Raw genomic sequence first — 24,806 nt, 5'->3', positions numbered from 1 at the left:
AAAAAAAAAAAAGGTAAAAAAAGAAAAAAAAAGAAAGACCAAACCAAGAAAGGAAACATGAAATATAGGAAATAGGACTCAGCACAAAAAGAAGAAGGAATTACTTGGACAAAAGCAATCTCACCATGACAACTTTATACCAGATGTAGAGTGCAATGAGCCATACTACAGCAGTGTGACCCAAGCATCACCAAGACCCTTATTTCCTTGAGGCCATCTTTTTTTAAAATGGATTTTATCATTTTAGAGCATTTCTAGGTTCACAGCAAAATTGAGGAGAAAGTAGAGATTTCCCATATATCCCCTGTCCCCACCAGGCATAGGCTTCCCTATTATCAACCTTGCCTGCAAGAGTGGTACATCTGTTACAACTGATAAGCCTACTTTGCTACATCATCATCATCCAAAGTCCACAGTTCACCTTAGGGGTTCACACTTGATGTTGCACATTCTATGGTTTTTAAAAAAATGTATAATGTCAAGTATTCACCATTATAGTATACGGACCTAAAAATATTCTGTGATCCACCTTTTCATCCTTCCCTTCCCCCTAACTCCAGGAGACCACTGATTTTTTTACTTTGTGTTTTCCAGAATGCCATATAGTTATGGTTATAACATATGTAGCCTTTTCACATTGACTTCTTTCACTTATTAATATACATTTTCATTTCCTCCATGTGTTTTCCTGGCTTGATAGTTCATTTCTTTTTAATAATGAATAGTGCTCCATTGTCTGGATGTACTACAGTTTGTTTACCTACTGAAGAATATCTTGGTTGTTTCCAAGTTTGGAAAAATGTGAATAAAACTGCTAGAAATATCTGTGTGCAGATTTTTGTGCATAAGTTTCCACTCCATTAGGTAAATACCAAGAAATGACATTACTGGATCATGTAGTAAGAGTATGTTTGTTTTGCAAGAAATTGCCAAACTATTTTCCAAAGTGTCTGTAGCATTTTGCATTTACACAAGCAATGATGAGTGTTCCTGTTGTTCCACATCCTTGCCAGCATTTGGTGTTGTAAGAGTCCTGCACTTTGGCTCACCTATTAGGTATCTTGTTGTTTTAGTTTATATTTCCCTGATAACATATGATGGGGAGCATCTTTTTAAATGCTTATTTGCCACCTTATATCCTTTTCAGTAAGGTATCTGTTAAAGTCTTTGGTCCATTTTTTAATTCAGTTATTTGTTTTATTATTGTTGAGTTGTAAGAGTTTTTTGTGTATTTTATATAACAATCCTTTATTATATATGACTTCTGCGAGTATTTTGTCCAAGTCTATGGCCTCTCTTTTCTTTCTCTAGACAATGTCTTTCACAGAAGCAGAAATGTTTAATTTCAATGAAGTTCAGCTTATTATTCTTTCTTTCATGGAGCATACTTTTAGTGTTATATCTAAAAAGTCACCAGCAAACCCTAGGTCATCTAGATTTTTTCCTATGTTATCTTCTTGGAGTTTTATACTTTTGCTTTTTACAATTAGGTCTGTAATCCATTTTGAGTTAATTTTTGTGAAGGGTGTAAAAGTCTGTGTCTGCATTCATTTTTTGCACGTAAATGTCCAGTTGTTCCATTTGTGGATTTGTTATTATCTGTGTTTGCTCCTTTGTCAGACATCAGTTTCCTGTATTTATGTGGCTCTATTTCTGAGCTCTCTGTTCTGTTCCATGGATCTATTTGTCTATTCTTTCACCAGTACCACATTGTTGATTCCTATTTTATAGTACATATAAGTATAATTTTATAGTAGGTCTTGAAGATGGGTAGCATCATTCCTACAAGTTTGTTCTCTATTGGGCTATCTTTTTAACTGAGGATAGGATGGCTCAGGAGAGGTCAGCCTAGGTTCTCAGCAGGACTTAGCTCATCCAGACCACGTGCTGATGAGGGTCTCTTCACACCTGCTCTCTGAGGATGCACACATCACTCACAGAGGTTTCCAGCTTTCCCTGAGAGCTGGAGGGGGGCCATGGTAAGCTTAGGAGCAGAAGGTATAGGGCAGCCCTGCCCACTGAGTGTATTTCTGCTCCGTATCCAGTGTCTGGCCTACCCCTCAGCCCTGCTGGGTGCCCAGCTATGCTCAGCCCTGTTTCCTGAGGCTTCCTTATGACCTTGCTGACAACCTCTCAGGAAGGGGCCTTATCAATCCAGAGAAGCAAAAACCAGACCACGACCTGGAAACAGACCCTCTCACCTCCTCCTGGAGCCTCCATCCAGTGGGGGCAGTGCCACCTTCTCCTTACAGCTAGTGTGTGCTCACCCTGTGCTTTCAAAACTAGGCAGGATCTTATACATCATGAATTGTTCTGAAAAAGAAGAAGAAGAAACTAAGCAGGACATTGTTCAGGGATAGACACAGGTAGAACCATAAGGAAAACCAAGGGCACAGTCAGCACAAAGGAAGGTGGTTGTCACCTAGAGGTTAGGGGGTGAGAAATGGGGTTGACTACGGGAAGTACACAGGATATTTTAACATACTGGTAATGGTCTTTTCATTAGCCTGGGGAGTAGAAGTTCACAGATGTTCACATTGTTATTATTATTTAAGTTGTAGGTATGCCTATAGACTCTTTTGTGTTTAATCTGTGAGAGAAAAATGATCAAGAGAATATCTCTCAATGACAGTCTCTCAGCAAGGACTCTGCTCTATTCTGGATAACCTGGACAGGCTGCTTAGGAATAATGGAGGGAATACTGTACTCTCCTTGTCCAGGACTCAGTTTCTCAGGTTGCAGCCAGTAGGGAGAAGTTCTTGGAAGCAAGGAAGCATTAAGCATGGGGAGGCTGAGACAAGACCCCTTCACTGTGGTTTGGGAGACCAACTGGGCAACACCTCTCCTCTAGACCTGTGTCTCCAGGAAATAATCAAGAATGTGGATCAAGAGCAGGGGACTGAATGCAATGCAGAGCAGAAAAGAGGTGCCTTTTCCATCTTTGGAGAGCTCTATTTTTAGTTACCAATCTGCTATGGGTCTTGTACATCAACTTGCACCCGACAGATTGTCTGTTAGCCAGGCCCTAAGCTCTCGGAAACAAGAGCTTCCTGAGAAGCAGAAACAGCAGGATTTGTCAGCAGGAGTTGAGAGCCATATGGAGCCCTGAAATAACTCAGGCTGCTCTTCATCCTCCCCTCACAGCTAAGCCTGTTACCTGTGAGGGCAAGGCCGGGTACATTCATAGCCTGCACAGGCACAGCTTCTGAGTTTAGGCGTGGGGAGGTCCTGACACCCCCACAGCATCCCCTCAGACACCAGAGGACAAGAAGGAGCCCTTCATGAGACTGAAACTAGAGTGAGATGACTGTCCCAGCTCTGGGCTCTTCCAGAGAGTGAAGAGTAGGACCACAGAGTTTGGGGGCCTAGAAAAGATGCTGACACTACTCAGAGCAGCCAGGGATGAGCTGGCATGGTCCAGGCCCATGTGGGGAGAATGAGGCTTCCTTCCCTGAGGTTCATATGCAAAGTAGGTAAGGCGTGGGCTGGAGACTGAGGCCTCTCCATTAGCTATATCCATCAGGGGCTGCTAAAGGATCTCCTGCCTCCTGGAGGCCAGGGCATGTTTGGGCTTCTAGTGTTCAGATTGTCCTCTCTTAGCTCCTAGCCCCTGATCCCAGCTGCCCTGCTAAACTTTCAGGCTATGTCTACCTTCTGCTCAGCCTTTGCCAATTACCCCTCACAGAGCCAGGACTGGGAGCTGGGCATGGAGTCAGGAGCCCTGGGATCCAAGGAAAGTCCACTAGTCACCATCTGGTATCCTTGTCTATCTCACTTTACCCCTAAGACCGATGTGCACTCCTCTGTGAAGTAGACAGTCATTCCCATATGTTCACTTAAAGCATTAAGTGACACTGACATATGAGAACAAAGACATATGAGGCATAATACTGAGTCTATTTCTTCTTTGAACCTCTGAAGTTAGATCCTGTTTGGGTGAGGCAGAGCAGGTACTTTATCCAGGATTCTGGGAACAGCCCTGAGTCTAGCTCCACATCCTCTAAGGGCACAGACAGGGTCTATCCCTCTTCCTGGAGAAGCAGCAGAAGTAGCCCCAAGCTAAGGTGCCCATTTGACCCTCTCAACAGTGCCCTGGGCCAGCTAAGTCTCTAGACACTTTCCCAGGGAATAGGCCTTGTGAGTAAAGCTTGGAATCCAGACCTCTACCCAGAGCTTCCAGGGGCTCTGCACTGAGACAATTAAAACTGACAGAGACTGAAACACAAGCTCTGTTGAGGCCCAGCTAGGCTGGGCTATCTGCTCTTCTCATGGCATACATGACCCTGATATAGAGATGGAACAATTTAAGATACTTATTCTCACCAGGATTATTTATGCTAGAAAATTCGGTCCAATACAATTATGACAAGAAAAGGGAAAGGAGTCTAGTCTCCAGAAAGGGAAATATGAAATTATCATTAATTGTAGATATGTTTGTGTTCTGCAAACTCCAAGGCTATTAGAACTAATAAAATATAAAAATCTATGTACAAAACCTGCAAGTAATAGCTACTTATCCATGTACAAAACCTGCAAGTAATAGCTACTTACACATAGAAAGGAAGGATATCAGGGAAGATAGTGGAGAAAGAAGCACATTGTACCCCATGATTGTACACAGCCATGATGAAAGAAAGAAAGAAAGAAAGATTGATTAAAAGTAGAAATGACAATGGGAACATCACTACCAATCCTACAGAAATTAAAAGGATTATAAGATATTATTTACGGTTGTATACCACCATATACAATAACCTAAATGAAATGGATTAATTCTTAGAAACACAAAACCTACTAATACTGAATCATGAAGAAATAGAAAATCTAAATAGGTCTACAACTAATAAACAGATTGAATTAATAATCAAAAACCTCTCATCAAAAAAAAAAAAAACAAACCTAGACCTGATTGCTTCACTGGTGAATTCTACCAAACATTTAAAGAAGAATTAATACCAGTACTTCTCAAACTTTTCCCAAAAATTGAAGAGGAGGGAACAATTCGTAACTCATTCTATGAAGCCAACATTACCCTTATACCAAAGCCAGACAGAGACACAAGAAAAGAAAACCACAGACTTCATCCCTTATGAACTATGAACATTGATGTGAAAGTGTTCAACAAAATACTAGCAAATCAAATTCAACAGCACACTAAAAGGATTATATACCAGTGGAGTTTATTCCTGGAATTCAAGGATGGCTCAAAATATGAAAATCAATCAATGTAATACATTAGATTCACAGAATGAAGAAATACATGATTATCTTGATTAATGCAGAGAAAGCATTAAACAAAATTTAATACCCTTTCATGATAAAAAACACTGAAAAGAACTAGACTAAAAGGAAACTACTTCAACATAATAAAGGTTATATGTGAAAAACACGCAGTTTAATTATATTCAATGGCCAAAGACTGAAAGCTTTTCTTCTAAGATTAAAAATAAGGCAAGAATACCTACTCTCACCATTTCTATTCACTGTAGTACTGGAAGTTCTAGCCAGAGCATTTAGGCAAGAAAAAAGAAATAGAAGGCATCCAAATTGGAAAAGAAAAAGAGATGATGTGCTGTTATAAGTAGAAAATTCTAAATATTCCACCAAAAAAGTTAAAACTAATTAACAAATTCAGCAAAGTATCAGGATACAAAATCAGCACACACACACACACACACACACAATTGGTTGTGTTCTATGTACTAACAATGAATAATCCAAAAGGAAATTAAATAATTTTAATTATATAATTGAATAAAATTATTCAATTTACAAAACATCAAAAAAAAAAAAAACAAACTTGGAAACTCATACTTAGGAATAAACTTAACCAAGGAGATGAAAGACTTGTATGCTGAAAACTACAAAATATTGCTAAAAGAAATTAGAGAAGAGACAGATAAATGGAAAGCCATCCCATGTCCATGGACTGCAAGACTTAATGTTGTTAAGATATCAGTACTACCCAAAGTTATCTATAGATTTAATGCAATACCAATCAAATCCAAATGGTGTTCTTTACAAAACAGAAAATTCTATTCTAGGATTCATATGGAACTTCAAAAGATTTCAAGTAGTCAAAGCAATCTTAAATGAGAACAAAGTAGGAGGACTCAAACATCCTGATTTCAAAAATTTACTATAAAACTTCAGTATCAAATCAGTGTGTTAAGATAGACACATAGACCAATGGAATAGAATGAAGAGCCCAGAAATAAACCTTCACATATATTATCAATGATTTTTTACAAGGGTGACAAGACCATTGAATGGGGACAACCTATCACAACAAATGATCCTAGGAAAACTGCATATTACATGAATCAAGAAGGTGGATTCTTACTTAATACCATATAAAACATTAAAATGGATCAAAGACATAAATGTAAGAACTAAAACTATGCAACATTTAGAGGAAAATATTGAGAGAAATCTTCATGATATGGGATTTCTTAGATCTGACACAGCACTAGCAACAAAATAAAAAATAGACAAATTGGATTTCATCAAAATGAAAAACTTTTGTGCCTCAAAGGCCATGATGAATTTAAAAAATGGTTAAAATGGTAAGTTTATGTTAAGTATATTTTACCATAATTTTTTAAAAGATATAATGGGAGAAGGGAAACAAATGATGAGAATATGTAAGTGTGTACAATTCTGCTACATTAAGGCAAGGGCAGAAGTGGCTCTGATTTGGTGTTCTAGGCCTCCTACTGCCCTTGAGGCTAACTACCCGGGGTGATTTCCAGCAGCTGTTAAAGGCTGGTTTCAGAAGTCCAGCTGCAGGGCTGGATGAGACAAAGGGTTGTCCAGGACACAGCATTGTGGAGACCCTGGTGAACTGGGGCAGACCAGCTGGCAAGTCTTCTTGGTGCAGGGCCTTGGTTAGCAGCTGGAGCAATGGCCACCTATGCCGTGGCTCCAGCCTTGGCATGTTGTGAACTGCCATGGGGAACACTGGCCTTGGTGGCCTTTCTTCTCCTCGGGGGCGCCGTCCTGGGTGCTTTGCACATTCCGTCTCATCAGCTCCTCTCTATAACTTGAAGAGGCAGGCATGTGAGGCCATTTCTCAGAGCCTCTGTTCCTATGGCTACCTCTGGCTCAGGGAAAATCTCTTTCTAGTCCCCAAGATACTGTACTGACCAGCCACATGCTTTTCTTCTGTAGGTTTGATGGATTTCAGTTTTTGCAGATTTTTTGCACCAGCCACCCAATGCAGTGGGTGAGGAACCCCGCAGAGTGGGGGTTGTGAACTGGCCACCTGGGAGCTAGAGATGTCATTTCCAAATGTGTTTTTGGCCCACCGTGTGGCCCCTATGATGGTTTTTTTAAAAAATAAAATGGGGCAGTGACTGTGGCTCAGTGAGTAGGGCACTGGCCCCATATGCTGAGGGTGGCGGGTTCAAACTCAGCCCCGGCGGACCTGCAACCAAAAAATAGCCAGGCATTGCAGCGGGCGCCTGTAGTCCCAGCTACTCGGGAGGCTCAGGCAAGAGAATCACTTAAGCCCAGGAGTTGGAGGTTGTTGTGAGCTGTGTGACGCCACGGCACTCTACCAGGGGCGATAAAGTGAGACTCTGTCTCTACAAAAAAAAAAAAAAAAAGAATGAATTGCTGTCCTTAAAATCAGAATATGAAGCATAAAAGTCAGGAGTCCAGGGGGCTTTTCAACCTGGAAGGTCTTAGCATGGACCAGCTTCCCCAGAGCCCAGCAGAGCCTATGGTTTCATGGCCACAACCAGGCCATCCCCTCCCAGCCCCACACTGGGGAGGAGCAGCAGGGCCCTCTGCAGCCTCTTGAGTATGTTTTTGTATGGTCAGGGGCAGATGAAAGTTAGCTGTTTCCAGCACCCACATCTCTCCCAAAACCAGGAGAATGCAAATCCATCTGTCTCCTAGGGATGCATCTTCCTTATAAGCCAGCCACTACCATGCTGTTGTCCTTGCAGACATTTTTCCCCATCTCCCAGAGAGGAATTAGGCATAGGCCACTTTGTCCTAGAAACTTTGCCTGTGCCAAAGCCCTAAGCAGGGTGAGCTCTGGGTCTACAGAATGGCCAAGAGAAGGAATGATGCCTGGTCAGGCATTGGTGGGCATCAGCACACCCCGCAACTTGTGGCTTGTAGGGTCCTCTCTCCTTTGCCCACCTGTCTCCCTGAGCACAGTTTCACACAGTCCATGCCAGGCTTTCTCCAGACTGCAGGAGCCTCAGGACCCTCCAGACTCGGGGCCTGAAGTCATGAACACAAGGAGACCCAAATATGCTAGAGAGATGGGACTGAGCAGCAGGAATAGGAGACATGGAAAGGGAAACTGAGGCAGCATCCCATGCCTAGGGCAATGGCAGGTTTTGGCTCAGCCCCTCAGGTTTTGTGCCAGAGCAAGGCATTTCCTCTCAGTGTTCCCTCAAAGACTTGTCACAAGTGGGCACAACACAGCCTGAAATGTGTTCAGGTGTTCCTGGGGCCTGTCATCCTCATGGCTTTATCCAACACTGAACTTTACCCTTCATCTAACCCTGAACTTTATGCTGTATTTGTCCTTTTGTGACTGGCTTGTTTCACTTAGCATAATGTGCTCGCTTGAATGAATGACACAAAAACAACGGGAAAGGGAAGGCCCATCTCTGATGCATTTTTCAGAGCCCCAGAGTGAGGGTCTTTACCCACACGAATCACAGCATTTGCATCATGTGCAGGTTTGCCTTCCGTGTGCCATAACCATTCCCTGAGTTACTATTGAGTGTTCAACACCATCGTTTCAACGGTGGCAGCAGCTCCACCAGTGGGTACGTGATAATTTCCTCATCCAGTCTCCCTTTGTTCATCATCTCTGCAGCTCTAGACTGTTCAGTGCTGATAATTAATACAGAAGCGAATGCCTTTCTTTCCACAGCTTTTCCCCTTGAGATTATTTTCTTGGGACACATATCTAAGGCTTTGATTAGGGTAAATGGACACTATCAAACATAAGGCTCTTGGCACCTTGAGCCAAATCATGATACAATTAAAGGGACTGTGATGGTTCATCCCCTTCCCTGCCCAGTGGTATGTCAGGGGCTTCCCTAGCACTCCTGCCAGCACTGCTCATTGTATTAAGACCTGCCCATTCATGGATGTAAAGCAGAAACCCAGCAGAGCCACACCACACACACTGAGCCACATGCCCCCAGCTGAGCCAGGCAGACAAACAGAAAGGACTCTGGAGACAGGGCTCTGAGCACGGGTATTCCACCTGCCATGAGCCATGCTCAGACCCCAGCACTTCCAGCCCTCTTGCCATGGCATCCGGCAAACTGTGTTCACAAAAACACAGACCGGAATACTTACTGATGATTTAAGAATAAACAATTTTCATAGCATCATTAGCTTTTTAAAATTTTTATTAAAATATACATAACAAAATTAACTGTCTTCACTATATTTTCTTGAGACAGAGTCTCACTCTGTTGCCCAAAGCTAGATTGCCATGGTGTCAGCCTAGCTCACAGCAACCTCAAATTCTTGTGCTCAAGTGATCCTCCTACATTAGCCTCGTAGCTGGGACTACAAGGCTACCACCACAACGACCGGCTAGTTTTCTATTTTTAGTAAAGACAGGGGTCTCACTCTTGCTCGGGCTGGTCACAAACCCTTGAGCTCAGTTAATCCATCTGCCTCGGCCTTCCAAAGTGCTAGGATAGCAGGTGTGAGCCACTGCATCCAGCCTCACCTTAACTATTTTTAAAGTGTACAGTTCAGTGCCATTAAGTACATTCACATTATATATGTATGTAAGATGATGCAACCATCACCAGCATCTATCTTCAAAACTTTTTTCATCTTGCAAAACTGAAACTCCTTACCCACTGAACACTAACTCCTCACTCCTCCTACCTACCCTTCCCACTCCTGGCAGCCACCATTCTACTTTCTTTCTCTATGATAGGTAAAAGTAAGTGTAATTTAGGTAAGTGGAATTATAGTACAATAGAACCTCTGTAAGTTGACCATCCAAGGCACTGTAACAAACTGGTCAACTGGTCAACATACAGAAGTGGTCCCCATAAGGAACAAGGCCTACTGTACTGATAGGTACATGTGGTGCCTGTCTGGTCTATGCAAATTATGTCAACTTAAGGAGGTGGTCAATGTAGGGAGGTGGTCAACTATTGAGATTCTACTATATTTGTCCTTTTGTGACTGGCTTGTTTCACTTAGCATAATGTGCTCAAGATCCGTGCATGTTGTAGCATATGCCAGAATTTCCTTCCTTTTTAAGGCTAAATAATATTCCATTGTATGGATATGCGACATTTGACTTATCTATTCTTTTACTGATGGACAATAGGTCTGCTTCATTATCAGCTTTTAAAAATACCCCAGGAATACATCCAAACAATGGAATATTGTGAGGTGGTTTATTAAAAAGTGAATGTAAGAAGTCTTGCTCTGTCTTACCTTCCTGGAAAGATTCCCAAAATGCATTGTTAGTGAAAGGCCCAGTGTGGGAGAGTATAGACTGGTTTTGCCACTTTTCTTGGTAATATAGACAGGAAGGAGAGAATATATATTTATATTTCCTGTCCTTGAATAAAGAAGCTATAGAAAGTTAGACCAGAAACTAATGAAAGTAGTTATTTATGGAAAGGGTCACATGGGGATGGAGTCAGGGGCCTGTCATGTGGCTGTTTCTGCACACAAGAATGTGATGTGCCCACCACCCCGCACATGCTTTCATCTGAAACTTCACTCCCCACTCCCTATGCACACACCTATGACCACACCACACTGGCCCTCAGCTCCACTGAGCCTCTCTGCATGTGCCCGTTCCTCTCCCTGGCATGTCTCTCTGCAGACACCTTCCTGTCCTCAGTCCTTACTGTAGATCCGCAAGCCCCCAGCCCCTCCCTGTGTTCCAGGTGGGCTGGAGCCCCTGCTGGTGGAAGGAGGATGGGGTTGTCCAAGGTGGCTGGAGGAGCAGCAGGGTCCTCTGTGCCCCACAAGCTGTCCTCACCCAGAGGCCAGGGGTGGACACCTATCCTGTCTGCACCTACATGCCTATAAGGAGGGGCAGGAAGACTGGTGACCATTAGGGATGCCTGGGGGAGCCAGGCTGCTAGTGGCCATCTGACCTCCAACCACCCTTAGTGTCACCAGCTGGGCCCAGGCCTGGGTCTGAATGAACAGTGCACCTCCTGGTGTCACCCCATCCTGTCTTTGGAGGTTTCCCAGGAATATGCAGGTGCAGGGATTTGTCACCTTCCCCTCATCAGCAAATCCTCCAATCTGTGTGCAGCTTTCCCTCCCTCCATTGGCTCCCTGAGGTCTTGCTTATCCCCAGTGCCCGGAATAGTGCCAGGGCTGTGCATACATGCATAAATGAATGACCCTGAGTGACAGCAGGAAGAAACCAGAGACTGCAGCTCAAGAATGAGCCCATTCATTCACACACAGGCATGGGCCCAGCTGGTGACACCAAGGGTGGTTAGAGGTTACAGGGCCACCAGCAGCCTGGGCCCCCAGGCATCCCTGAGGGTCACAATGGTTCTGCAACCACCACCACCTAGCCCCCAATGTGAGTTCATCACTACAGAACTGGATCAGAGCACTGTTCTGCCCAGTGTGCCCAGCACCCTACATCTAGCACCCAGTTCCAGACCAGGCCTCAAGGTGTTCTGGGCTCCTCCCTCACAGAGGCCCCTCTGCAGCCCCTCCCCCTGTCGAGCAGACCACCTTGCCCTGCAGAAAGGTTTCCAGAGTCACCTCTACCTCTACCACTGGCTTGTCTTTGAGAAAAATGGACTGGGATCGAGGGCGGGCCCAATGCTGCAGGGTGGACAGGTGCAGGAGTCTGGCAGGAGAGAACTCTGGAGTTTTCTGTCTTTTGGAATCAAGCAGAGTGGCACCGGCCCCATGGCTGGCCTTGCCTCCCTGCTGAGCATCTGAGCTGCTGCCAGCCCCCCTGTCTGGCAGTCTCCCCTGGGATGGACAGGAGGTGGTTCTGTGAAATTTTACAGCGTCACCAACTGAAAATTGAACACTTACAGCATGCCAGGGAGGTAAAAATAAAGCTGTGTCTGTCACCAGGGCTGGGGACTATTCAGTCTGCTGTCCATGCTAATACCTGAACCCTCCCCAGGCTGTGACCCAGTCCCAGCACCTCCCACATCCACATACTCAAAGGACAGCCCTCTGAGGGGCTCCCTCTGACCCCCACATCCCTCTGTCTCTATTCCCAGGGCAGAATCACTCAGGGAGCTGGGGTCAGGGTCTGCCATAGGACAAGCAGAGGTGATGTGAGCAGGTGAGACTCAGAGTCCCTGTGGTGAGGCCACATGATACCATGATTGAGAACATAGAGTCTGTTTAAACAGTCATGGGCTTGGCCAAGATACATCAAGGTGAGAGACTTACTCTTTCATGGTCCACAGGGATAAGGGGAAGAGCTTCAGAGAGTAGATATGGGCTCCCTGTGCACGCATGTACTCAGTGCTGGCTCAGAGGATATACTTTGGCCTCTGTGAAGAGGCCATGCTCTGCCTGGAAGAGGTTTGAATGGAAAAGACACCAAAACAGCTGGAGCTGGCCTTTCTGTGTACCAGGTACCAACAGCAGCAGCCCCAGGCACCCAGGAAGGCTGACAAGGAGAACCTGCTAATGCCCAGTAGGGGTCAAGTGCAGCCTTGGGGAGGACACTGCAGAGAAGCAGAGAAAAACAAGGAGGAGGGATTTCAACCATGCCTGAAGGGATGGGGAGCTCAAGATGGTGGGAGAAACTTCTTATGGGAGGGAACAGTATGTACAGTTGCTCAGAGTTGGAGAAGGTGTTTAGAGGAGAGTACATGGCTGGCACCAAGAGCAAATGATGGGAGCTGGTCACAGTGATGCATACCTGTAGTCCCAGCTATGTGGGAGGCTGAGGCGGGAAGATTGCATAAATCCAGGAGTTCAAAGCTTCAGTGAGCTATGATGGCACCTGTGAATAGCCACTGTACGCCAGCCTGGACAATATAGTGAGACCCCATCTCTTTTTTTAAAATACCAAAGTGTGTGATGGGGAGTGTTAGGAGGCAAGGCTCGACAGATTGCTTTGGATGCCAGGAGAAATCCACCAAGCTGCTTCAGAAACCTCAGGATCCAAGACCTCCAATGTTGTCCTCAGGAGTGTGCCCATTTTCCTGGCTTCTAGTGCCAAGACGGCCACAACAATATTGGGCTTACATTCCACCAGTTCAGGGATCCCAGGAGAAATAATGCTTCTAAGTGTCACAGAAGTTCTAGGATTGCACTGGAGCCCCCCCAGTTTGGATCAGGCTCATCCCTGAACCAATCTTTGTGGCCAGCCAAAGCAGGGAATATCCTGATTATTCAGACTTGTCAAGTCAGCGTTTGTGGAGGTGGGAGATTGTAGGGAGGCAGACTCTGGAAAGAGCCTGCCCCTAAATGAGGAGCAGAAAATAGAGGAGAGATGGGTCCTGGGAGAGAGTCAAAGGGCTGTAAGAACGAGAATTGAGGCTGTGGTGCTAAGTGGGGGGTCTCTGAAAACCCTTCCTGGAAATGACCGCTGCTCTCAAGCAAGCACAGAAGCTACTGTGGGAGGCAGAGCCCTTCCAGCCTGAGCAGGCCCCAGCTCAGGCATGCCCCCACTGCTTCTTGCCATTACAGGCAGGCATGCCCCAGACCCTGAGCACCTCCAACATGGTCACTCCAGGCAGTCTCAGCCCACCTCCTACAGAGCCCACAGATGGCGAGCAGGCCCGGCAGCCCCTCCTGGAAGGAGCTCCATCCTCAGCCTCCCTGGAAACACTGATCCAGCACCTGGTGCCCACAGCTGACTACTACCCGGAGGTGGGTGGCCCACCCTAGGGGGGAGGGGCAGTAAGAAGGCTGAGGGGAAGACAATAGGACTGGGAGTGACCTCAGGCCTGCGGGGGTGGGCAGACTAGCAGGCACGGCCCTCCTAGTGCCTGTCTGAGAGTGTGCCCTCTTTCTCATGTGTCCCCCCAGAAAGCCTACATCTTCACCTTCCTGTTGAGCTCTCGTCTCTTCATTGAGCCTCAGGAGCTCCTGGCCCGAGTTTGCCATCTATGCATAGAGCAGCAGCAGCTGGACAAGCCAGTGCTGGACAAGGTGAGAGGCAGGGCAGGCCAGGGGGTCTATGAGTGTATCAGAACTCCCCTGCCATGCACCCATGGAGGTAATGATTGTCCCTCTTTTCCTGACAGGGTGGCTTCAGGGGGGTTTCTGACTTGTCTGAGGCTCAGAGTCAGAAGGGACCCAGCAGGGACCTTAACTCCGGTGCAGTTTTCCAATGCCCTGTGGGAGCCCTTAAGCTCACATTAAGCCCAGACTCAGAACCAGGAGCCGAGCTAGTAAGATCCTGCCTGCATCTGTGGCCTGAGAGGCCCTGCAGCCTCCACTGGGCTTCCTTCTGCCAGCACACCCAGTCCACCATCCCTTCTCCGTGGGGCTCACTGATGGCCCAGCCTTCCATGGTTCCTTACATTTCTTCCATTCCTGGTGGATCCTGTGGACTCTGACTATTTATTGGCCTGTAGGTAGGGTCTATTGTTACAGTGATGGCCTGTGAACAGGCCTAAAACAACGGGACTCTTAGCTCAGATAACTTTCAGGTCTCAGGTACCATTGGCTGCAGGAGCTCAGATGACATCATTAAACCCTGATCTTTCTCCCTCTGGCTCCTGGGCCATTCTCACTAGGACTCCCAAGTGACAGGTCGCCTTTAGTGTGCCAGACTCGCCTTCCACCCTCTCCAACCAGGCAGAAAGAAAAAGCCCCTTTTCTCCACAGGACCAATAAAAGTCCCAATCTCATTGGCCTAGCCTAGGTCACGTGCCCATCTGTGAGCCAGTCACTGTGCATGATGGAAGTGTGCAGTGCTCTGATTAGCCACCACTGACATGGGCCAGGGAGAGTTTCCCTAAGGGAAAATTGATGTGTGATCACCACAGAAAGGGAGTACCAAGATGAGCAGACAGAAACAGATGGACCCTCCCTATATGCGTCTGTCCCTTTCAACTTCCCGGTGGGAGCCATCAGGGTCAGCACCCCACCCTGGTGTCCATCCCTGTCACCATCAGCCATGCACTGGGGCAGCCCAGACCATGCTGAGGACAGGAATGAGGGTGGAGGTGCCGCCACCAGGCCAGGCCCCCACCCCTCACTTGCCTTGCTGTGCAGGCGCGAGTCCGGAAGTTTGGTCCCAAACTGCTCCAGCTGTTGGCCGAGTGGACAGAGACCTTCCCACGGGACTTCCAAGAGGAGTCAACCATCGGGCACCTGAAGGACGTGGTGGGCCTCATTGCCCCCTGTGACGAGGTGGGCAAGCTGGGCAGCAGGCGTCCCTCTCCGCACCCTCACATCCTGGGCCTGTTCCCAGAGCCTCCTCTCAGAGCCTTTGTCCCCCATCACTGCCCTGCACACTGCAGCCCCTCTAGCAGGCCCTGGGAGGGAACTAGGCCTCCAAGTCCATGCCTGGCTCTTGACCTGATCTCTCTTGGGACTGCTCTCAGGGAAGCATCGGATGGTAGGGATGGGGAAATCCACTGGTGAGCTCTTGATATGGCTCAGCCTTGGTCCTGAGCCTTTTGCCACAGATCTCCCTCCTTCTGACCAGCACCATTTCCTTCTAACCAGCACCAGGTGGTCAGTGCTCTCACCTGAGCAAGGACCTGCAAATCAGGGGCAGGAAAGGGCTCTCCTGGCTGAACCAAAAGAACAGTAGTGCTGGGGACAAGGACCTTTCACTGTCTATTAGATTCTCATGAGATCCTCTTAGTCCTCCATGGGTAAGCTGTGAACCCTGCAGGCTGAGGGCAAAGGTGAGACAGGTGCCCCTGCTCTAAAGCCACACTGCAGATAAATGTGGCCCTTGTACTGGAAAACCCAGAGACTTGGGAAGCAGCAGCAGCCTCTGCACCCGGTGCCCACTGTGCTCTCCCAGCTGTACTACTCTGCGGAGAGCACGTACAGATCTCCAAGCTCCAATTCCTTTATGGGTGAAAGGAAGGCAAAAATCCTTAGCTCCCAGGATTCTAGGGACAGATGTCTCCTGGTATATTTATTGATAGAAGGGGTAAGTTTATCAGCATCCCCAGAGTAATGCTGTGGGCAGCATTGGTGTTGCCTTATAAGGAGAGAAATGGGTGGGGGATATGTCAAATTCCCTGGAAAGAAACTGACTTTGGCAAGCTGGTAGCTACTGATGTACCCCAAAGTAGATCTGTACATGGCAGAACCAGCTGCATGTAAGACAAAGCTGGGCAACAGGAAGCCATAATACCTGCAGCATAACAGGCTGAGAGGGTCATTTCACATAGCAGGCAAGTGACTGAGCTGATCTGAGGCTGAGTGAGATGAGGGTTACCTCCCCCTCCTCCTCCACATCCCCTGATCCATCTCAGCATTGTAACACTTGGCTTAGGGTTCAGCACAGAACAGGCTCAGGAAGAGTTGATGATTGGATGGATGGGGGTCAGGAAAAGTGGGTGCTTCTGACTGGCTGGGCAGATAGCTGACTCCTTTTATGGATGATGTAAGGGAGGACAGGTGTTTGGGTAACTGCATAGCGAAGTGGATGCCTGGGGTAAGCAGATGTGGAAAGATTAATGGGAGGAGGAGAGAGAAAAGTAGGAAAGGTAGATCGGTCCATGGGTGAATGGATGAACAGATGGATGGGAAGGTCAGTGGGTGGGTAAATATGTGAGTGGGTGGTATTAGAAAGGAGGGGGGGCGGCGCCTGTGGCTCAGTGAGTAGGGCGATGGCCCCATATACTGAAGGTGGCGGGTTCAAACCTGGCCCTGGCCAAACTGCAACAAAAAAATAGCCGGGGTTGTGGTGGGCGCCTGTAGTCCCAGCTACTCAGGAGGCTGAGGCAAGAGAATCGCCTAAGCCCAAGAGCTAAAGGTTACTGTGAGCTGTGATACCAAAGCCCTCTACCGAGGGCAAGAGAGTAAGACTCTGTCTCTTAAAAAAAAAAAAAAAAAGGAAAGAAAGAAAGGAGGGAGGAAGGACAGATGAGTGAATTGCTGAATCTGTTTATGGGTAAAGAGATGAGGTACAGGTGAATGATGGATGGATGAATGAATGTGGGTGGTGGATAGGTGGGAGGGTAGATTGATGGGTGGGTGGGTCGATGGGTGAGTGGGTGGATATTAGAAGGGAGAGAAGATAGATGAGTGAATTAGTGGATCTGTGGGTGGATCCCTATATAAAAGGGAGGTTGGTGATAGCATGTGTGTGGAGAAGAGATAGGTGTGGGAAATGGGCAGGTGGGTGGATGCGGTTGAAGGTATGCAAGGGGATGAGAGCCCAGTCTTCTGCTTTGTCCTCTTCCCTGCCCCCAGGTCTTCAGTAACAGTGAGGTCTAAGTCATGTGACAAGATAGGATTATCTGCCCTTATTTGGCCTGCCTGGCATTGGTGAAGTTGGATGGTAGGGGATGGGTGTGAGTCCCTTGCTGGTTCTCATTGGAAAGTCAGTGCCTCCTCACTGACCTTGAGAATGTCCCAGGCCTGTTACTGCACCTACACACACTCTGTAGTATGGAGTAGAATAGGAGATGGACCCCAGTGTCTTTGGTATCCTCAAATTGCCCTTCCACAAAAAGGCACGCACCCGAAGAGGATGTCCTCCAGGCACTAGCCCTTTACACTGGATGATAACAGGTGACCCTTGCTGAGAGGGGCTGCTCCTTCAGTGGGCAAGAGGTAGAAGAGCCAGACCTCGAGTTAGCCACCACTGCCCAGCTAGCCAGTGGGTGCTTCTGGTTTTAACCCCTTCAGGTTAAGTGGGCTCTTGTCCTCCTCCTTGTGTTGTGAGGGCTCTCCTACAGCTGCCCATGGTTACTTCACAGAGAAGTACTGCCATAAGAGGCCAGGCAGGTGCCTCCTCTGTCACTAGACCTCTAGACAGTGTAGTCCTTGGATAGCAGCAGCACCCTTGGGCCCATCAGAGGCTCCCAGGCCCTCACAGCTAATGTGCCACATGCCACACCTGCAGAACACTACAGGCTCTGTGTGTTTCAAAAGAGCATGAAGAAAAATTCACCCCGTCTTTTATCACCTGACAATTCGGACTATTCACCACCTGTTATTTCCTGAGGCCTCTGGGCACAGGCTGTGTGGTTGATGGCTTGCCATTGCCAGAGGCCTGGCCACCAGCTGCCTACACTGCCTCTGTGAGCACTGAGGCCATCTCCTTGGCTACTAGGGGGTTTCAACCACTGGGGGTGATGTTTGCTATGAGCTGATGAGCTCATGGGCCTGTTCTGAGGGTTAGACCAAAACCCTTGGAGACATGTAGATGTCTTACTTAATATCCCAGCCAGTGCAATGGCATTTCCTTTAAACAGGGGTCTCTAAAGGGAAATAATCAGTTTCTCCTTAGGGGTGGAAGGATAGGTACCTCTCAAGGGCCTCCATGCCCTTCCATCCCTATGCCCTGCCCAGGGTATGTCCTGGGCTGGCTGAGAAGGGACTCTGTTGGTGTAATAACTGTGTGTGGAGCACCCACTATGTGCCCAGAGCTGGGCTGGGCTCTGCTAGCATGGAGGTGGCAACACAGATCTCCCTGCCCCTATGCAGTTATCATTCTATTGAGGAAGTGAACAAACTCAATTGTATCCACAGTGGTCCTGTAGAAGAAGTCCCATGAGGACTGCTAGGGGTAGATGGCAGGGTGGCAGGGCTGGTCAGGGAAGGCCTCTCTGAGCTGAGCTTGGGCGATGTGACCATTAAAGCCAAACGGAAGACCAGCCTTCCAGGGCAGGACCAGTTCCCTGTCTCCCTCCTCTTTCCCTTCCTCTGGCTTCCTGGCAGCATCCACCCCACTCTGCCCTGCTCTGCAGACAGCTGCCCCACAACAGCTTATCACCCTCCCTACTGTGTGCTCTTCTAAGCTCCCCTTGTGTCCCTGAAGCCTTTTCCCCACCTGGCCTGGACTTGTGGCCCCAGCCCCCACCTGCCTAGGGTCGGGTCCTATTTCAGGGTGGGGCAGGTGCCATCCCTTTGGAGGTGGGTGAGGCCTGAGTGCCCTGTTCCCCTGCCCAGGCATACTGGAAGAGGATGCAGCAGCTCCTGCAGGCACTGCACCAGAGGCTGACAGCCCTGGGCCAGGGCCCAGAAAGTCTGGTGGGCGCCAACAAGCCCATCTCCTACAGGACCAAGCCGCCGGCCTCCATCCACAGGGAGCTCCTTGGCATCTGTAGTGACCCCTACACGCTGGCCCAGCAGCTGACCCACATGGAGCTGGTGAGCAGGCCAGCACCACCTTCCACCCAGACCCAGAGCAGGGAGCAAGTGGGAACACAATCACCCCTCCTCTCCATCTCACTCCCCCAACCTGGTCTCCCCATAACCCCCATAACCCACAGATAAAGGTGCCTGGCATAGCAGGGCCAGCTGGCATCTCCAGAGGCTCTGGGCCCTAGAGCAGTCTCCCAGAACTGGGACAAGAGACAGTAGGGCTGCGGGTGCCTGCCCCTGGTCTGCCTGAGGGTCTAGGTCTGGGAAGGAGAAACTGGGTTCAAATCCCTCCTCTGACACCCAGGATGTGATCCTCCCAGGACTGGTGCCTTCCCCCTGGGGCCTAAGTTTCCCCATCCAGGACTCACAGAGGGAGAGCACAGCCTGCATGTCTGATAGCCTCCCCACCTTTCCACAGCAGCAACAGCATAAACTCTTTTTGCTTGCAAAGGGGATGCCCTGGCCTAGCTTCTTATGGACACAGAGGCTGTGGGTCCATCCTAGAGAGAGGGGAGACTGGGAGCTGGTCTTCCCTTTATGGCACCCTCACTGCCTCCCAGGCAGTTTACCCAGCACACTCAAGTGCACTGGCTTGTTCTGTGTTCCCTTCACCCTGCCAGGTAGGTACCGTAATTATTTTCTTTTCACAGATACAGAAACTAAGGTCCCCAAAGGGTAAGTGATTAGCTAAAGTCACACAGCAGAAGGGACACAGCCAGGATTCAATTCTGACCCAGATCCCCTGCTCTTGGCCACGATACCTGACCCCAGGGGACCAGGTCATTTCAGTTACCTGGTATTCAGCCTGCTTCCCTTGAGTGTCAGCCCCCACATGCATTGCTCCCCAACACCATGGGGGCCAGAAGGAAAGACTACCCCTTTCAGGGATGGTACTGAGCTCTGTGACAACCCAGAATAGGCTCTCCACGCCCCAGAGTAGGTGGAGAGAGACATTTGCGGGGTGGCCTGGGGTACCAGGGAGCCCGACAGGAGTACCCTCCCCAGACCCGCCCTCTTCTTCCCTTCTTCTCCCTTCCCCTGCAGGAACGGCTGCGACACATCGGGCCTGAAGAGTTTGTCCAGGCTTTTGTGAACAAGGACCCTCTAGCCAGCACAAAGGTAGACGGACGCTCTTGGGCAGTCTGTCCCAGTAGTGACCGCCCTCACCCATCCAGTGACTGACCACTCTGAGAGCGATCCAGAGCGGCCCAGAGTGGGACAGATAGGCTTGGAAGCGTCCATGCAGCCCACACAGCCCATGCTCTTCCAGCAGCCCAGACAGCCCTGAGCCAGGGTTGAGGGTGGGCGGGGAACCGGGCTGTTGGCTCGCCTCAGGTCAGGCTAGGGCCAGGGGTCCTCAAACTTTTTAAACAGGGGGCCAGTTCACTGTCCCTCAGACCGTTGGAGGGCCCGACTGCCAGCCGGGACCAGTCGGCTGCTAAGCAGGACAGGCAGCAGCGGCAAAAACACCCGGCGGGCCAGATAAATGTCCTAGGCGGGCTGCTTGTGGCCCAGGGGCGGAGTTTGAGGACGCCTGGTAGGCCCTGGATGGGGCTGCGGGTGGAGGGAGTCCCCCACCCCTCCTGCACTCCGACCCACGCCCTCCTAGAGCGTTTCCGTGAGCGCCAGTGCCCTCCAGCGGCCACGTGGGGGAGCACGGACCAGTGTGCGTTCCCCTGCAAAGGTAAGACGTCCCCTGCCTGGGTCACCCTCCTGACATGGCCCCACACACCGGGATTTCGATCCTGCCCTTCGTTTCTAGGAGCCCAACGAGCAGGTGCCTGGTGCTTTCTAACGAGCTGAATCCGAAGTGTTGTGTCTTCTGCCCTCACACCTAATAAATAAATAAAAGTACAAAGAAAATCTGCGATTGCATTTCACCTCTCAAATAAACCAAGATGGACAGGTCGTGGGTGTGTAGGGGGAAAGCACAGTCTACATGTCTCATAGGGCAAGGTGAAGTCGGCACAGTCATTTTGCAGGGCAGCTTGGCAATAGCTTCCACACTTTAAAGTACATCCTTGATTTCAGCTTCCCAAACCTAAGAATTTATCCTACAGATACACACATCTGTGTGCACAAAGATGAATATACAAAGATAGCTGAGATAGAGGTATACAGTGTCTGTTATGGCCAAAAGCTGGAGGCAAATTACCCTATCAAGCATGAGGACTGGATTACAAATTGTAATACTTGTCTGAATAGAATGCTGTGCAACCCTTAGAGGGAATGAGGGCAACTGTGTGTATAGAACAATCACCAAGATCACCAAAAGACAGAGTGAAGAACAGTGACAGGAGTATCCAGAGGACCCCAAATAAGGGAGGATGCGGGAAATATACATGCCCACACATGTCCACAAACAATCTTTAGAAATCCTTATTGCTCTGGGAATTCTGGGCAGCTGTGGTGCTGGGAGGCAGGAATGGGAGGGAGGGAGACTTTGCTATTCTTAGAGGGTTGTTTTATATATGTTGCTTAACCATTGTGAGTACCTTTTTTTTTTTTAATTTGAGAAAGAGTCTTGCTCTGTTGCTCTGGGTAGAATGCTGTGATATCATTGTACCTCACAGCAACCTCAAACTCTTAGGATCAAGTAATCCTCTTGCCTCAGTCTCCGAAGTAGCTGACACTACAGGTGCCCATCACAATGCTGGGCTACTTTTTTCCTTTGTTTTTGTTTGTTTGTTTGTTTTTCTATTTTCTGGTAAAGGCAGGGTCTTGTATTTGCTCAGGCTGGTCTTAAACTCCTAAAGTCAAGCAATCCACCCACCTGGCTTCTCAGAGTACTAAGATTACAGGCATAAGTCACCGCCCCCCATCCTGAATATTACTTTTTTATTGTGAATACATCAAGGTTGTACATAACATTCACTTAATCCACCATGCTGTAGATGAACATTTGTGTTTCCAGCTCTTTGCTATTATAAATATCACTGCTGTGGGCATTCTTGTGGGTGTCTCCTGGCACACATAAGCACATACTTTCCCTAGGCATCAATTCTCAAATATTTTGGTCTCAGGACCCTTTTACACCCTTAAAATTTATTGAGTAGCCAGGTGAGGTGGCATCCCCTCCCCTTAATCTCAGCTACTTGGGAGGCTAATGAAGGAGGTTGGCTCAAGCCCAAGAGTTCAAGGTTGCAGTCACCTATGATCACTGCACTCTAACCTAGGTGATAGAATGAGACCCTCTCTCAAAAGAAAAAAAATTATTGAGGACCCCAATGGACTTTTGTTTTTGTATATTATTTCTATCAATATTTATGATATTAAGACTAACTTTCATAAATATTTACTTCAAAATAACAATAATAATCTATTACATGTTGACAGTAATATTTTGTGAAAATGACCCATGACCCTTTTTTATGAAATAGAAAATTATTGATAAGAATGATTGTGCTTTACATTTTTACATATTTCTTTAATGTCTGACTTAATAGAAGACCACTGGGTTCCCTTATCTGCTTTTGCAACCTCTTGAAATGTATTATTTTGGTGAAGGAAATCCAACCTCACACAGATAGGCAATTGGAAAAGCTTTTTCATATAACTGTGATGATTTTTCTTTGATACTACACTAAAACTCACCAAGTGATAGCTTTTAAAGATTAACTGCTAAGTGAAATCTGAATATATATCAGTGAACTTTCTGTACTCTCTGACATTGAAATCCATTAGTTTTACATCTTGAATGCATGATTTTGTAACATCATCCATTGCTCATTTGGAAAATATGGCAGATCTTCCAAATGTTGGCACATTTTTATACAATAATTTTTAAATCATATTCATTATTATCAATCTTCATTTTTTAAAAAATGTCTGTAAGCATTAGGAATCTTATCAAATTCACAGAGGAGAAAATGTGTTTTACAAATTTCAAGTTTTCTCTTTAAAGCTTGTATTTTTTGTCATGGGCAACAAATACTGCCAATTGTTCTTTTGAAGTGACAGGTTTATTTGCTCATTATCAAGAAAATGTCTACCAAATACTGAAGTCTGAATTAGCTTGGTTTGTCCAGCAGTCCTTTTAAGTAAAAATGATAAGCTCGGCACCTGTGGCTGGCTTGGCGCCTGTGGCTCAAGCGGCTAAGGTGCCAGCCACATACACCTAAGGTGGCAGGTTCGAATCCCCAGCCTGGGCCCGCCAAACAACAATGATGGCTGCAACCAAAAAATGGCCAGGCGTTGTGGTGGGCGCCTGTAGTCCCAGCTACTTGGAAGACTGAGGCAGGAGACTCGCTTGAGCCCAGGAGTTGGAGGTTGCTGTGAGCTGTGATGCCATGGCACTCTACCCAGGCGGATAGCTTGAGGCTCCGTCTCAAAAAAAAAAAAATGATATTCCACAACAACGGTGGCCACTTCAGCTCACAAGTCAACCAAGTGCTTTCTTTGGCCCAGCAGTGTCCTGGTTCACACCTATAATCCTGGCACTCTGGGAAGCCAAGGAGGGTGCACTGCTTGAGCTTAGGAGTTTGAGACCAGCATGATCAAGACCAAGGCCCCCTCCCTACCAAAAACAAAACTAACCAGGTGTAGTGGCTGGTGCCTGTATTTCCAACTACGTGGGGAGGCTGAGGCAAGAGGATTGCTCAAGAATTTGAGGTTGCTGTGAGCTATGATGCCATGGCTCTCTATCTAGGGAAACAGAGTGAGATGCTGTTGCAAAAATAAAAGTGCTTCCCTTTGAGACAGCCATGGTACTTCTGTGCACAGCAGAAAGTCTGTGTGCTGGGTCATGCAATGTGGATACATGTACTCAAGGGTCAAAATTTAATAAAATTAAAAAGTTTTGCTTCATTTGACATTCTTAAGTCACACTCACTTTTTTTTTTTTTCTTCTACTGGGCAATTTTACCTGCCATTGCTTTTGCACCATCAGTGCAAATCTCCACACAGTGGAAAAGCCAATAATATCATATTATTATGAAAATAGCTTTGCCTTGTGGACTCCCCAAAAGCATCCCAGGAACACCCCAGAAGTCCCTGAACATGTTGAGAACTGTTGCTTTATGGTATGCTTAGGTAAGGAATTACTGCTTCTGTCAGGTAAAGGCAAAACCCGGTACTGTTAGGTAAGGAAATACCAATTTATACCCCAACAGGGAGTTCTTCTTGCTCCACATCATCATAGACACTTAAAATTGTCAGACTTTTATGCTTTTGTTAAATTGTCAAATGGAGCATCTTTTCATGAGTTTGGGCCGTTCTTGTTTACTCCTCTGTGAGATTCCTACCACTTACTTCTCCCCAGTTTTCTATTGATGGTTTGTGTTTTTCTCAAGGATTTTTAAGAATTTTTTGTTCCTGTTTTATATCACATATGTACTAAATAATCATTTATTGGCTAAATGTACAGCAAATTTTCTTCTTCTAGGTGGTTGGTTTGCTTTTCATTCTCATTACACTGTCTAGATGATTAGGTGTTTTTAAGCTCAACCTAATCAAATTCACTAAACTTTTCCTTTATGTTTTTTATAGGGGATGGGCAGTTAAGAAATCCTTCCCTACACCCTACTCAGGTCACAGAGATAATCTATTGTGTTTCT

At 47.3% G+C, this 24,806-nt stretch overlaps 1 protein-coding gene across 2 annotated transcripts in view; it reads left to right on the top strand.

The window, feature by feature from the left end:
- Window positions 1-24,806, top strand: part of RASGEF1C (RasGEF domain family member 1C) — a 94,774-nt gene that overhangs the window by 51,025 nt on the left and 18,943 nt on the right. The window contains exons 2-6 of one of the 2 annotated variants that reach the window (XM_003799159.2): window positions 13,651-13,833; window positions 13,993-14,115; window positions 15,187-15,324; window positions 19,057-19,257; window positions 20,296-20,370. In XM_003799159.2, the coding sequence (XP_003799207.1) occupies window positions 13,657-13,833; window positions 13,993-14,115; window positions 15,187-15,324; window positions 19,057-19,257; window positions 20,296-20,370 (714 nt within the window). In that variant the 5' untranslated portion in view covers window positions 13,651-13,656. Of the gene's footprint in view, window positions 1-13,650; window positions 13,834-13,992; window positions 14,116-15,186; window positions 15,325-19,056; window positions 19,258-20,295; window positions 20,371-24,806 lie in introns of those variants that run through there. The other variant, XM_012810974.2, reaches the window with a different exon arrangement.

This window comes from Otolemur garnettii, unplaced genomic scaffold (assembly GCF_000181295.1).
Source record: "Otolemur garnettii isolate 467f Iridium unplaced genomic scaffold, OtoGar3 scaffold00146, whole genome shotgun sequence".
NCBI classification, from domain to species: domain Eukaryota; kingdom Metazoa; phylum Chordata; class Mammalia; order Primates; family Galagidae; genus Otolemur; species Otolemur garnettii.
The sequence above is the reverse complement of the archived record's forward strand: the minus strand, read 5'-3'. Positions and strand labels throughout refer to the sequence as shown.